This window comes from Hyla sarda, chromosome 11 (genome assembly GCF_029499605.1).
Source record: "Hyla sarda isolate aHylSar1 chromosome 11, aHylSar1.hap1, whole genome shotgun sequence".
Taxonomy (NCBI): Eukaryota; Metazoa; Chordata; class Amphibia; order Anura; family Hylidae; genus Hyla; species Hyla sarda.
The window spans coordinates 90,569,888-90,583,324 of NC_079199.1; the positions used below are offsets into that span (position 1 = coordinate 90,569,888).

Sequence of the window (13,437 nt, forward strand, 5' to 3'; positions counted from 1 at the left end):
ACCCCTTTCTCCTTCACCTATCAGTTTACTTTTGTTCTTGACATACTCAGATTGGCTGGTTAAAGCGGATCTGTCATCTGAATGTCATTCTTTTACAGCTATAGGCTTATCCTGATGACCAAAACAGCAAAAAATAAATAAATAAATAAATTGTAGTTAATAAATAAAACAGATAAATATATAAATTGGACTTAAAGGGTATCTTTTATCAAAAAAGCTTTTGATATATTAAAGATTAATATATGCAGCATAACTTTCCAATACACTGTTATAAAAAAATATGCTTCTTTCTGTTTAATTTTCCACTTTGAAAAAATGACCACTAGGGGTCTGGTTGCAAGCTTTTTTTTTTTTATTATTGATTTCAGACTCATGCTGGAGTCCTAAATCTCAGACTGCAGCCGGGACACAGACAAGCTCAGCACTGCTCCCTAAATGTTCCCTAAAATTTTTAGACCCATTTCTCTCGAGTAAGGATATACCCCATATCTGGATGTAAAGTGCTCTGTGGGTGCAGTAGAGGGCTCAGAAGGGAAGGAGCAACAATGGGCTTTTGGAGAGCGAATTTTGCTGAAATGGTTTTTGGGGGGCATGTCTCATTTAGGAAGCCCCCATGGTGCCAGAACAGCAAAAAAAAAAAAACATATGGCACACTATTTGGAAAACTACACCTCTCAAGGAATGTAACAAAGGGTGCAGTGAGCCTTTACACCCCACAGGTGTTTGACAAATTAGATGTGAAAATGAAAAAAAAATCTTTTTCACAAGGGGTAGTAGGAGAAAAAATAAAAATAAAAATTTGTAACCACATTTCTTCTGAGTATGGAAATAACCCATATGTAGATGTAAATTGTTCTGCAGGCGAACTACAGGGCTCAGAAGAGAATGAGCACTAATAGGCTTTTGGAGAGAGAATTTGGTTGGAATGGAAGTCGGGTGCCATATGCGTTTTCAAAGCCCCCCGTGGTGCCAGAACAGTGGATCCCCCCACATGTGACCCCATTTTGGAAACTACACCCCTCACAGAATTTAATAAGGTATTTACACCTCACTGGCGTTTGACAGATCTTTGGAACAATGGGCTGTGAAAATGAAAAATTATGTACTCAAGTAGAAAACAGACATGGTCGCACATCTACAATTTTGCACAATGATCTAATTGCTTCTCAGCATAATATCAAAAACTAACAGGTAGTTAGTATATACGTTTTGATCAAAAAGTACAAAGTTACATTTTTCATTTTCATGGACCACTGTTCCAAAAATCTGTCAGACACCAGTGGGGCGTAAATGCTCACTGCACCCCTTATTACATTCCCTGAGGGGTGTAGTTTCCAAAATGGGGTCACATGTGGGGGGGGATCCACTGTTTTGGCACCATGAGGGCTTTGTAAACACACATGGCCTTCAATTCTAGCCAAATTCTCTCTCCAAAAGCCCAATGGCGCTCCTTTTCTTCTAAGCATTGTAGTGCGCCCGCAGAGCACTTTACGTCCATACATGGGGTATTAATACACTCAGAAGAAATGGGGTTACAAAGTTTGGGGGGAATTTTTTCCTATTACCCCTTGTGAAAATGAAAAAGGCTAACCCCAAAATTTTTGTGAAAAAAATCACATTTTTCATTTTCACGTCCAACTTTAACCAAAATTTGTCAAACACCTGTGGGATGTTAAGGGTCACTATAGCCTTGTTACATTCCGTGAGGGGTGTAGTTTCCAAAATGGGGTTACATGTGTTTTTTTTTTTTGATTGTTTGATTTTTTGTTTGTTTTTTGCGTTTATGTCAGAACCACTGTAACTATCAGCGACCCCTGTGCAAAACCAATTTAGGCCTCAAATGTACATGGCGCTCTCACTCCTGAGCCTTGTTTTGCGCCCACAGAGCACTTTGCACCCACATATGGGGTATTTCTGTACTCCGGAGAAATTGTGTTACAATTTTTTATTTTTTTTTTTCCTTTTACCTCTTGTGCAAATGAAAAGCATGGGGCAATACCAGCATGTTAGTGTAAAAAAGAATTTTTTACTCCCAGCATGCGTGGACAGTCAGTGGCTGTCCGACAAAACTGTGAGTTATTTTGCAACAGTTGGAGGCTCCGTTTTGGAAACAGTGCCGTACAAGACTTTTTTATTTTTATTTGGGGGGGGGGGGGGGGGGGGGTTGTGCAGGCAGTGTAAGGGTGTGTGTATATGTAGTGTTTTTTTTACCCTTTATTTAATGTAGTGTAGTGTAGTGTTTTTATGGTACATTCATACAGGCAGGGGAGGTCAAACCTTCAGCTGTTACAAAACTACAACTCCCACCATGCACTGACAGACCGTGCGTGCTGGGAGTTGTAGTTTTGCAACAGCAGGAGGCACATGGGTTGGGAAACACTGAGTTAGAAAATAGACAGTGTTTTCCAACTCGTGTGCCACCAGTTTAACTCCAAGCATGCCTAGACTGCCCAGGCATGCTGGGAGTTGTAGTTCTACAACATCTTGGCCTTCAGATGTTGCCAAACTACAATGCTTACCATGGCTGGACTGTCTGGGCATGCTGGGAGTTGTAGTTTTGCAATATCTGGAGGGCTACAGTTTGGACACCACTGTAAAGTGGTCTCCAAACTGTGCACTTCCAGATATTGCAAAACTACAACATCCAGCATGCCGAGACTGTCCAGGCATGCTGGGGGTCGTAGTTCGGCAACATCTGAAGGGCAATATGTTGCAGAACTACAATACTCAGTATGCCCAAACAGTCCAGGCATGCTGAGTATTGTAGTTCTGCAACATATTGCCCTTCAGATGTTGCCGAACTACAACTCCCAGCATGCCCGGACAGTCTCGGCATGCTGGGAGTTGTAGTTTTGAAATATCTGGAAGTGCACAGTTTGGAGATCACTATACAGTGGTGTCCAAACTGTAGCCCTCCAGATGTTGCAAAACTACAACTCCCAGCATGCCCAGACAGCTTTGACTGTCTGGGCATGCTGGGAGTTGTAGTTGTGAAACTACAAGGCAGCAGTGAAGATAACTTACCAGATCTTCACTGCTGCCTGTCTCCGCCGATGCCACCTGGTCCTCTCCGCCGCCTGTCCCCCGCTGTCTGCGGCCGGTCTAAAACTAATGTACAATTCAGACTACAGGGCCATCCTGAGCAATTGTAATTTATTTTCTTTCTCTGTTTGTCACCTTTTTTCTCCCCATGAAGTCATTGGTATAAAGGTTACCCATAAATATATATTTTTTTCTTTCTCAGATGAATTTGCGAACTGGTATAGCAGTGAAGAAGAGGATGGTAGCGGCGTTAGTTCCATCTTAAAAACACTAAGAAACCAAACCAAGCTGGCTAGAAGTAACTCTGCAGATCAGCAGGCGGCCCCTCAAAGTTGTGACCCAAGATTGGCAAAAGACCGAGCTGCTCCTGGTCCGCCATTTGATCCTAGACTTAGACTTAACCAAAGTCCTGGACATCACACTGAGAGTGCCACATCTGACCCAAGGATTGCACGTGACCCTAGGAAGGTAAAGCCTGAGGCCTCTCCTGTAACTCACCTCCCCCACTCTGGAGGTAATGTCAAGCAGAAAGGGATGGATGATGAGGATGAAGATGCAGAAAGGGAGCTGAGAGAGAAAACCGCCTTCATACCGTTAGACACGTTACCAGGTGTAAGTTTACGGGACCCACGTTGTAAGCTCAGGCAGTTTAGCCACATTAAAATGGATATTGTACTCTCCAAACCTAACTTTGCGAAACTTGTTGTCTGGGCCCCAGAGGATCTACTTCCAGTTCCCCCTCCAAAACCAGACCCTGTTTCATCCATAAATTTGCCGTTACCTCCACTTATTGCTGACCAGAGGCTTAACAAACCCAAGTCCCTGGTCACGGAGGTGCATCAGTCTGACCCAAGACTGGAAAGGGTGGACCCCAGACTGGAACAGAAAGCGAAACAAGCGAGCATTTCAGCTAAAGGCAGCTATGTGGAACCAGCAGATTTACATGTGACTATTAACAAAATGAACGATCCTCGTCTGCAAAAAAGCCTCCAGTCCAGACTGCACCGATCACTCAGCTCTGATAGCCAACACGGCGCCGCAAAAGAGCCGAAAGTCGATCCCCGCTTGGCAGCAAGATCATCTATAGGATCACCGCCAACATCCGTTAAACCTGCCCAAGACATCTTGTCGTCCTACGCTCCAAAGGTGTCCCCTTCTGCTAGTAGATTGAGTAGTCCTGCGTCTATACTGAAAAACATCATTCTGTACAGCCAACGAGACAGTGCCACAACCTCCGCAGAGAGCGTCCCACTTCCTGTAGGCGAAAACGGAGACCATGAGAAAAAGACCGTCGATGCGGGCAAGCCGCCCAAAAGTGAGCCTGAAGAAACGCAGGAGGTGCAGCAACCCAGCGGAGGACCGAGTGTTAAAAGTGAGGACGACCCTGAGGACAAAACTGACTGTCCTGATGACAAAATGGACGCAACAAATAAAACCGCTACAGCGCAGGCGTGCCCCCCACCACCAGCAGTTCACAACCTCCCCGTTTCTGCTTTGGCCGGACTCATAAGGCCTCAGTACAGTGATCCAAGGCAGAACAAACCAGCCGCTCCTGTTAGCCAAGCCCAAGACACTAACGCCGAGGGGGAAGGTGATGACAAGCCTCTGAAAGAAGTTTTCAAGACCTTTGACCCCACGGCTTCTCCATTCTGTTAGCGACACCCCTTCCCCCCCCGTTTCTCCCAGGAACCATTTTGTATTTTCTTTCCTATATCTGGCTTCTTCCCTTATTTATTTGTACAGTAAACCACATACCTCCTGCTGCTCCCAGTGTAGATTACGGCTATGCTGACTGCGTTCTCTGTGGTATTGTATTATTATTTTTTTTTAGTCAATCATTTGATAGAGAAAGTGATATCATAGGCTACCATAAAGCACTTTCATTGTAAATAGAACATAATGTGAAGAGGATACATGTATACGGTATGTGCTCTGCTCATGGACTCACAGCACTATCGTATCACTGCGTGGTATTGAGCAATACAGTGTAAATTAGATGTCATGGCGTATGGAAATCTATTGACCATATATATATATATATAACTGTACAAGCCTGGGGAGGTATGTGAGGCTCCATTTCTGTGTAAATGATATTTTATTGCTGTCGGGAAGGTTTACTTTGCTTTACTACATACAGAGAGTCAATGCATCTGTGTAGAGCATTGTTTTCCAACCAGGGTGCCTCCAGCTGTTGCAAAACTACAACTCCCAGCATGCCCTGACAGCCGAAGGCTGTCCGGGCATGCTGGGAGTTGTAGTTTTGCAACAGTTGGAAGCACCCCGGTTGGGAAACACTGGTGTAGAGATTACACAGAACTTAAAGGGGGTATTCCAGGAAAAAAAAAAGTTATATATATATATATATACAAAGCACATAAAAACGGCACAACCAATATCCAGAGTAAAGAAGAAATTCGGGGTGCCCGCATATCTGGAACTTGGGTCCGCCGGTTCCTTAAAGGAGTAGTCCAGTGGTGACTCAGTGGTTTACAACTTATCCCCTATCTTAAGGATAGGGGATAAGTTGCAGATCGCGGGGGGTCCGACCCCTGGAGCCCCCCGCGATCTCCTGTACGGAGCCCCGACAGCCCGCGGGAAGGGGGCGCGTCGACCTCCGCACGAAGCGGCGGCCGACACGCCCCCTCCATACAACTCTATGGCAGAGCCGAAGCGCTGCCTTCGGCAATCTCCGGCTCTGCCTTTGAGATGTATTGAGGGGGCGTGTCGGCCGCCGCCTCGTGCGGGGGTCGACACCCGCTATCTCGGCGGAGAGCCGGTGCCCTGTACAGAGAGATCGCGGGGGCCCCCAGCGGTCGGACCCCCCGCGATCTCAAACTTATCCCCTATCCTTAGGATAGGGGATAAGTTTTTCACCACTGGACTACCCCTTTAATCCAGACAAAGCAAATATGATGTAGCACTCCACAAGTAGCAAAGAAGGTGGTTTTTATTCCATCATGTGCAAAGACAACGTTTTACCAGTCTCACACTGAAAAAGCCAGTGTGAGACTGGTAAAACGTTGTCTATGCACATGATGGAATAAAAACCACCTTCTTTGCTACTTGTGGAGTGCTGCATCATATTTGCTTTGTCTGTGTATGTATATATATATATATATATATATATATATATATATATATATATATATATCTCAACATCAACTGGCTACAGATTTGTAAATTACTTCTAATAAAAAAAATCTTAATCCTTTCAGTACTCATGAGCTGCTGAAGTTGAGTTGTTCTTTTCTGTCTAAGTGCTCTCTGATGACACCTGTCTCGGGAACTGTCCAGAGTAGAAGCAAATCCCCATAGCAAACTTCTTCTACTCTGTGCAGTTCCCAAGACAAGCAGAGATGTCAGCAGAGAGCACTGTTGCCAGACACACAAGAACTACTCAACTTATACAGCTGATAATTATTGGAAGGATTAATATTTTTTTTTTAATAGAAGTAATTTACAAATCTTTTTAACTTTCTGGAGCCAGTAGATATATATATAGATATATATATATATATATATATATATATATATATATATAAATTTTCCTGGAATACCCCTTTAAGGGAGTTTGTTCAGTGTATGATGGAATTTTTTGCAAACTTTTACCATGCTTTTCCTTCTCCTTGTTTGCTGTCATGGAATGTTTATAGCCCAGAGGTTATGAACCGGTCTTGATCACGTCCACAGCTTGTTTGTGGTCCTGACTGGGACAGACGTGATCAGGACCGATTTTCACTCTCTTTCCATTCACTGGCAGGAAGAAGAGATCTTAAAACTAGTAAGGAGGTAAAACACAAATGGTGGAATTTACTCAACGTCATTGTCGTTGGGAAACTGTTTGGACATGTTAAAAAGTTCAGATCGCACATAGTCTTAGTCCTGAGACTACCGATTTATAACTCGCCATCACACCAGGTCCCGGTTCTGAGACAATCTGCGATCGCGAGTTATAATCTGGAGTGAACTCCACTCTCCGGCTGTCTGACTCTGTCACTGCATTGCTGTCTATAGTGAGTGAATGAGGTTTTAGTGACAGCCGATGAATGAGGCCCACGCTGCCACACACTTGACCTGGCTGAAACTTGGGATCGCAGATCGGCCCTGATTTACTAAGAGTGTTGTGTAGGTTTCTTTGTGGGTTTTAATTCCCTACAATTTATTTTCCACGGTATTTACTAAGGTTTCCCTACATTTTCCACTTTCCCTACACTTTGCTTTTTTTTGCACATGCTCTGATCTGTCGGGTTTTCCTCAGCTCAAATCCACCACATTTTATGTGGAAACCTTAGTAAATATGTTGTTTTTTTTTTTTTTTTTAAATGTCGGAAACACACCCCCTTTTAAAGACAACTCCCCCTTTCCCCACCGACCACGCCCCTTTTTCGGGTTTTCTTAGCAAAATGGAGAGTTAGTCAGGGTTTTTTCAATTCTGGCGCAATGCAACAGAATCTGGCGCACAACCTGACAAAACATGTCGGGTTTGCAATAGTAAATGAGGGCCATTGTCTCAGGTCTGGGACCCGATGCGATCCCAACTTTTGACATCTTACATTTTTTTTCAAATGACACTGTAGTCCTGCTGCCGATTTTTTTTAGGTATTTCCTCCTTAAAGGGGTACTCCAGTGGAAAACATTTTTTTTTTAAATCAACTGGTGCCAGAAACCTAAACAGATTTGTAAATGACTTCAATTAAAAAATCTTTACCCTTCCAGTACTTTTTAGCAGCTGTATGCTACAGAGGAAATTCTTTTCTTAATCTTTTTTTATTTTTTTGTCTTGTCCACATTGCTCTTTGCTGACACCTCTGTCCGTATCAGAAACTGTCCGGAGCAGGAGAGGTTTGCCATGGGGATTTTCTCCTTCTCTATACAGTTCCTGACAAGGGCAGCAGGTGTTAACACAGAGCACTGTGGACAAGACAAAAAACGCTGGGAGTTGTAGTTTTGCAACAGCTGGAGGCACGCTGGTTGGGAAACACTAGACTATGCACTAAGGCCGGGTTCACGCATTGGAAAATTCTTTGGTGCATTTCATGCACTGATTTTAGTATGTAGCTGTTGATACATTGGCCCTGATTTACTAAGAGTGTTGTGTAGGTTTGTTTGTGGGTTTTAATTCCCTACAATTTATTTTCCACGGTATTTACTAAGGCTTCGTTACATTTTCCACTTTCCCTACACTTTGCTTTTTTTTCACATGTTCTGATCTGTCTGGTTTTCCTCAGCTCAAATCTACCACATTTTCTGTGGAAACCTTAGTAAATATGTTGGTTTTTTGTGAAAATGTTGAGACCACGCCCCTCTTTTGGAGACCACGCCCCCGTTTCCCGGCAGCCACGCCCCCTTTTCTAAGCAAAATGGAGAGTTAGTCGGGGGTTTTTTCATTTCTGGTACAAAATCTTGACAGAATCTGGCGCAATGTGACAGAGTCTGGCGCACAACCCGACAAAACATGTCGGGTTTGCAATAGTAAATGAGGGCCAATAGCCGCAAAAAAACAGGCCAAAATTTTTTTGCAGACACTTTATCAGTAATTATAGATGAAAATCCATGAAACGCAACAGCAAATTTGGCTTTTTTTTTTTTTTACGGATTACAGACAAAAATCAGTACGGAAACATTAAAATTTTACACCAATTTATACAATTTTGTGTAAAATAAAATATAATAAGTAGGGAAATAAGTTTTGGGAGATGTTGTCTCTTATGGGTGTATTCACACATACAGCATCCTGCGTATATTCGATACGCAGGATTTGAAGCTGTGTTGAGTCATTTAGTTTAAATTGAAATCTGCAGCTTCAAATCCTCCACATGAAATATGCACAAGATACTGTATGTGTGCACAGGCCCTTAAAGGTATACTCCACTGGAAAACATTTTATTATTTTTTAAATCAACTGGTGCCAGAAAGTTAAGCTGATTTGTAAATTACTTCTATTAAAAAAAAATCTTAATCCTTCCAGTACTTATTAGCTGCTTTATGATCCACAGGAAGTTATTTTCTTTTTGAATTTCCTTTCCATCTGACCACAGTGCTCTCTGCTGACACCTCTGTTCATGTCAGGAACTGTCTAGAGCAGGATAGTACTATAGTATAGTATTTTAGTTCCTAAAATGGACAGAGGTGTCATCAGAGAGCACTGGTCAGACAGAATGGAAATGTAATAAGAAAATAACTTCCTGTGTAGCATACAGCAGCTGATAAGTACTGTAAGGATTAAGATATTTAAATAGAAGTCATTTACAAATCTGTTTACCTTTCTCGCACCAGTTGATTTAAAAAAAAAAATAATGTTTTCCAGTGGAGTGCCCCTTTAAACTCAAAAAAGGGGACTCCTTGGAAAAAAGTTTAAGTTCCTGAAACATTCACACACAAGTCTTAAACCTGACAATGCAAATTCATGGCTGTTTTCTACCAGAAGACCGAACGGTGAAACCACACGAGCCTCTTGCAGCCAAAATGTGATCGCAAATCCCTCCATGAGTTTACTGGAAGCGATGCTGCATTTTGGCCAAATGCAGCTGATGGCATCTGTAGTTTCACCTTAAAGGAGAACTCCGGAAAAGGAAAATTATCGTCCATACTGCCGGCAGTAAAAAAAAACAAACAGCTACATACCTTCCTTCGCTCCTCTGGTAACCGGCTCCGGCCTCTGCCGCGATCCTCTTCCAGCCAGACGAGTCAGGACTTCGCTGCAGCCGGTGAGTGGCTGAGTGCAGTATGACTCGCCGACCACTGGCAACCAGGAAGAGGATCACGGCAGAGGCCGGAGCGGGTTACCGGAGGCACCGGGGGAGCGACGGAAGGTATGTACCTGTTTATTTTTTTACTGCCAGCAGTATGGACGATAATTTTCCTATTCCGGAGTTCTCCTTTAGGAGTAGCCTGACGAAAATGTACTTATTCCCTATCCACAGGATCAGTAGCTGATTTGGGGGGGGGGGGTGACCCGACCGCTGGGGCCCCACACAATCACCAGGACGGGACCCTGGCGCTCTCAGTGAGGAACACGTGTCATCTACTGGTATACGACACACGCTCCGCTCATTCCTATGGGAGCGCCGACGATGCCCGAGAGCTGTACTCTGGTCTTTTCGGCGCTCCCATAGAAATGAATGGAGCGCATGCCGGTGGCACCACGCGCTCCTCACTGATAGGCCAGGTCCCTTTTGAGGTGATTGCAGGTGGCCCTGGTGGTTGAACCCCCACAATCGGCAACTTATCCCCTATCCTCTGGTTATTTTTTGCTGGAGATCTCCTGTAACACCTCCCTCTTCTATATGTGTTATATGTAGCAAGCAGGTTTAAAAGTGACACAATCTGTTCAGCTCCCCCTAGTGGTTACTTCATTGACTGTATCCTAATGGCTGATGTGTAAGTGTCCTTTTCCTTCAAGCCCGGCAGTCGTCCGGGTTTACAGTGCTATGTATGGAAGGCAGAATGTACAGTGTATGGACAATATGTAGTAAAGCAAAACTACAAGGAAGAACACTTTAAGATAAACTCTACATTTTTAGCCACTTTAATATTAGAGAATTTGATTTTGAGTGATTTTCCTGATTAAAAAAAAATAATTTTGTTGAGGTAACAGGAGAGCGGAAGCAGAAAAAAAAGCAAAAAAAAGTTTCCCGTGTCCCCTAGAGATGTCATAGCTGTATCTGCTGAATGAATGGAGAGAGTGGGGGTTCATTCATGTACCTGACCCCTGCTGCTGTAACCCACTCCTTTACCTAAATATTAGGAAAACACCCAGAATGCAAATCCCTACCGCGTCCGTTAAAATGGCCGAAGAGATGGAGCGTCGCCACCAGTCCTATATAAAATCATGCTCACTTATTCTCATAGGTGAATGACGTTTTAAGCAATTTTATGATATAGCTGTAAAGTGAACAGAAAGTTCTAGAATCTTGTGATTATGAGGAGGAAATATGCCCGGATTATTATTATTATTATTTTTTATACATAATGAACACATTTCTTTTTTTGCCGTCATTAACGTGTATTGTATAGATGATGATAAATTTAGCATGGCATTTTGTACTTGCATATTTTTGTGTATTTTCAGTACTTACATAATCTGATGTTTTAACCGAATATTTAAGCTGCAACACTTCCCTGTTTTAGAGCACAGCTTTGGGATTATTTTTTTATTTTATGGTTTACTGCTTGTAAAAAACCATTATTGGAAATATATGTCGTACTATTATTTTGTATGTGCTTCTTTTCACCTGTGCACGGAATTTATGCTCATAAAGTGTTGATACATTTAAAGGATCCTTTGCTCTTGGTTCATTTTGCTTTTCTAAATATTTAAAGGGATACCCTGCTGCCCCAGCGTTTGGAACACTAAGTGTGGGCTGCTGGGGTTGTGAGGTCACAGCCACGCCCCTTATGATGTCACACAACTCCCCCTCAATGCAAGTCTTTAGGAGGGGGCGTGGCATTCGCCACGCCCCCTCCCATAGACTTACATTGAGGGGGTGTGATGTCACAAGGGGCGTGGCCCTTGACATCAAGACCCCCGCACTCAGTTTTGGGAACAAAATGTTTCGAATGCTGGGGCAGTGAAGTATCCCTTTAAAGGATTTCAAAGCCTGCTGTATTCACCATATACTTCAACCTGTTACACTGTTATGCACCTAAGAAGGCAGAACATGATACAGTTATACAGTGGTACCTCAACATACCATGGTAATTCGTTCCAAACGACCCATCGTTTGTCGAATCCATCGTATGTTGAGAGATTCGTGCAATGTAAAGTATAGGAAGTTCTACTCACCTGTCCCCGCCGCTCCGGACCGCGTCCTCACCGCTCCCGATGCTGTCTCGCTGCTCCGGCGTTTTCTTCGGGATCCTCCGGCTATTTCCGCATCTTCTCCGGTGTCCAGGCCTCGCTTTCTGGTGACGTTATTATTTTGCGGCGCCGGGACGGCGTGTGCAGCGACGTAATAACGTCGCCGGAAAGCGAGGCCCGGACCCTGGAGAAGATGCAGAAAACAGCGGAGGATCGCGAAGTCGGGGGTAGGTAAGTGAACCTGCTGGGGCACATTACACTGCTATGCGACAGCAGCTTAAGCATTTTGCGCTGTCGGATAGCAGTTATTGCGATGGCCCCGACATATAAAAGCATCGTATGTCGATGCTGACATCGACATGCGATGTCCTCTGAGAGGCCATCATATGTCGATTTGATCATATGTCGGGGCCATCGCATGTCGGGGGGGTTACTGTACAAGGAACACTAAGGCCGGGTTCACACTACGGAATTTCCGAGTGGAATTTCATTTGGAAATTCCGGTGCAGCCCGGAGTCCCATTGCTGGCAATGGAATTATGCTACAGAAATGCAAACTGCAGAGTTTTTGAGGCAGTCTTTCCACCCGGAAAATCCCCTCGCAAAATTCCGGGAGAACATTGAACTCGTTGCAAAGGGTATGTTCACACATACCTATTTCCTTTAAAAAACCCACAGCGTATTTCCCGTTGAAAGCGTCCTGTAGTCAAGGTAACCACACCTGTAACTCAGATTGAACTGCTCTCCTGCCCATATAATTCCTGTTTGTAAATACATGGATAAAGTTTCTAAATAGAGCGGTAAATATACACATATGGGGAGGGAAGGAGAACTGTATTGATATAACAGAGGAAAGGTTTGTGGAGTCCGGCTGCACAGAACACGTCACATTTCAGAAAATGATATAAATCATTAAAATATATCTGCAGCAAAACACATGTGGCTAAAGGATGTATATACAGTATATGTGGTGCGGAAGAAGAAAGGCATATGAACAGAATATGATGCTACAGAAGATCTATAAGTGTATGAATGAAAAGTTGTGGATATAAACAGTAAATTTAGGGCTTTGAAATAGACCCGTCAGGAATATGCAAATACACAACATTACATTATACGGGAGATCTGTAAATATATAAATAATAAAGTGGAATAAACTCATAGGAAGTGCTCTAAAACATAACTTTTACTAGTTTTAGGTTAAAATACACCTATATAGTGACCCAGTAAAATTTAATTAAGCTGTGATATCAAATGTACCAATATATGTATATAGCCCAACGTGTTTCTGCTGCATAAAGCAGCTTCCTCAGGAGAAACAGTTATAGAGGTACAGTTGATTATAACCTTAGTCCTTGGTCTGATGTGTCAGACCACAAAGTACAGGAATCCAACAATGAAAAGGGTCCAGTTATTGCTGTTTATATATGCATAGTGTAGTATTATGGACACTCATAGATAGACCTGACCTGATGGTTGGACTTTCAGTGTCAATCTATGTATGTTCAAAATACTACACTATGCATATATAAACAGCAATAGCTGGACCCTTTTCATTGTTGGATTCCTGTACTCTGTGGTCTGACGCATCAGACC

General features: G+C 43.3%; 1 protein-coding gene across 1 annotated transcript in view; it reads left to right on the forward strand.

The window, feature by feature from the left end:
• Positions 1 to 5,271, forward strand: part of ZC3H6 (zinc finger CCCH-type containing 6) — a 62,207-nt gene extending 56,936 nt beyond the window's left edge. The window contains exon 12 of the mRNA XM_056547241.1: positions 3,245 to 5,271. Coding sequence (XP_056403216.1) covers positions 3,245 to 4,698 — 1,454 coding nt within the window. The 3' untranslated portion in view covers positions 4,699 to 5,271. The remainder of the gene's footprint in view (positions 1 to 3,244) is intronic.
• The last annotated feature ends 8,166 nt before the right edge of the window (positions 5,272 to 13,437 follow it).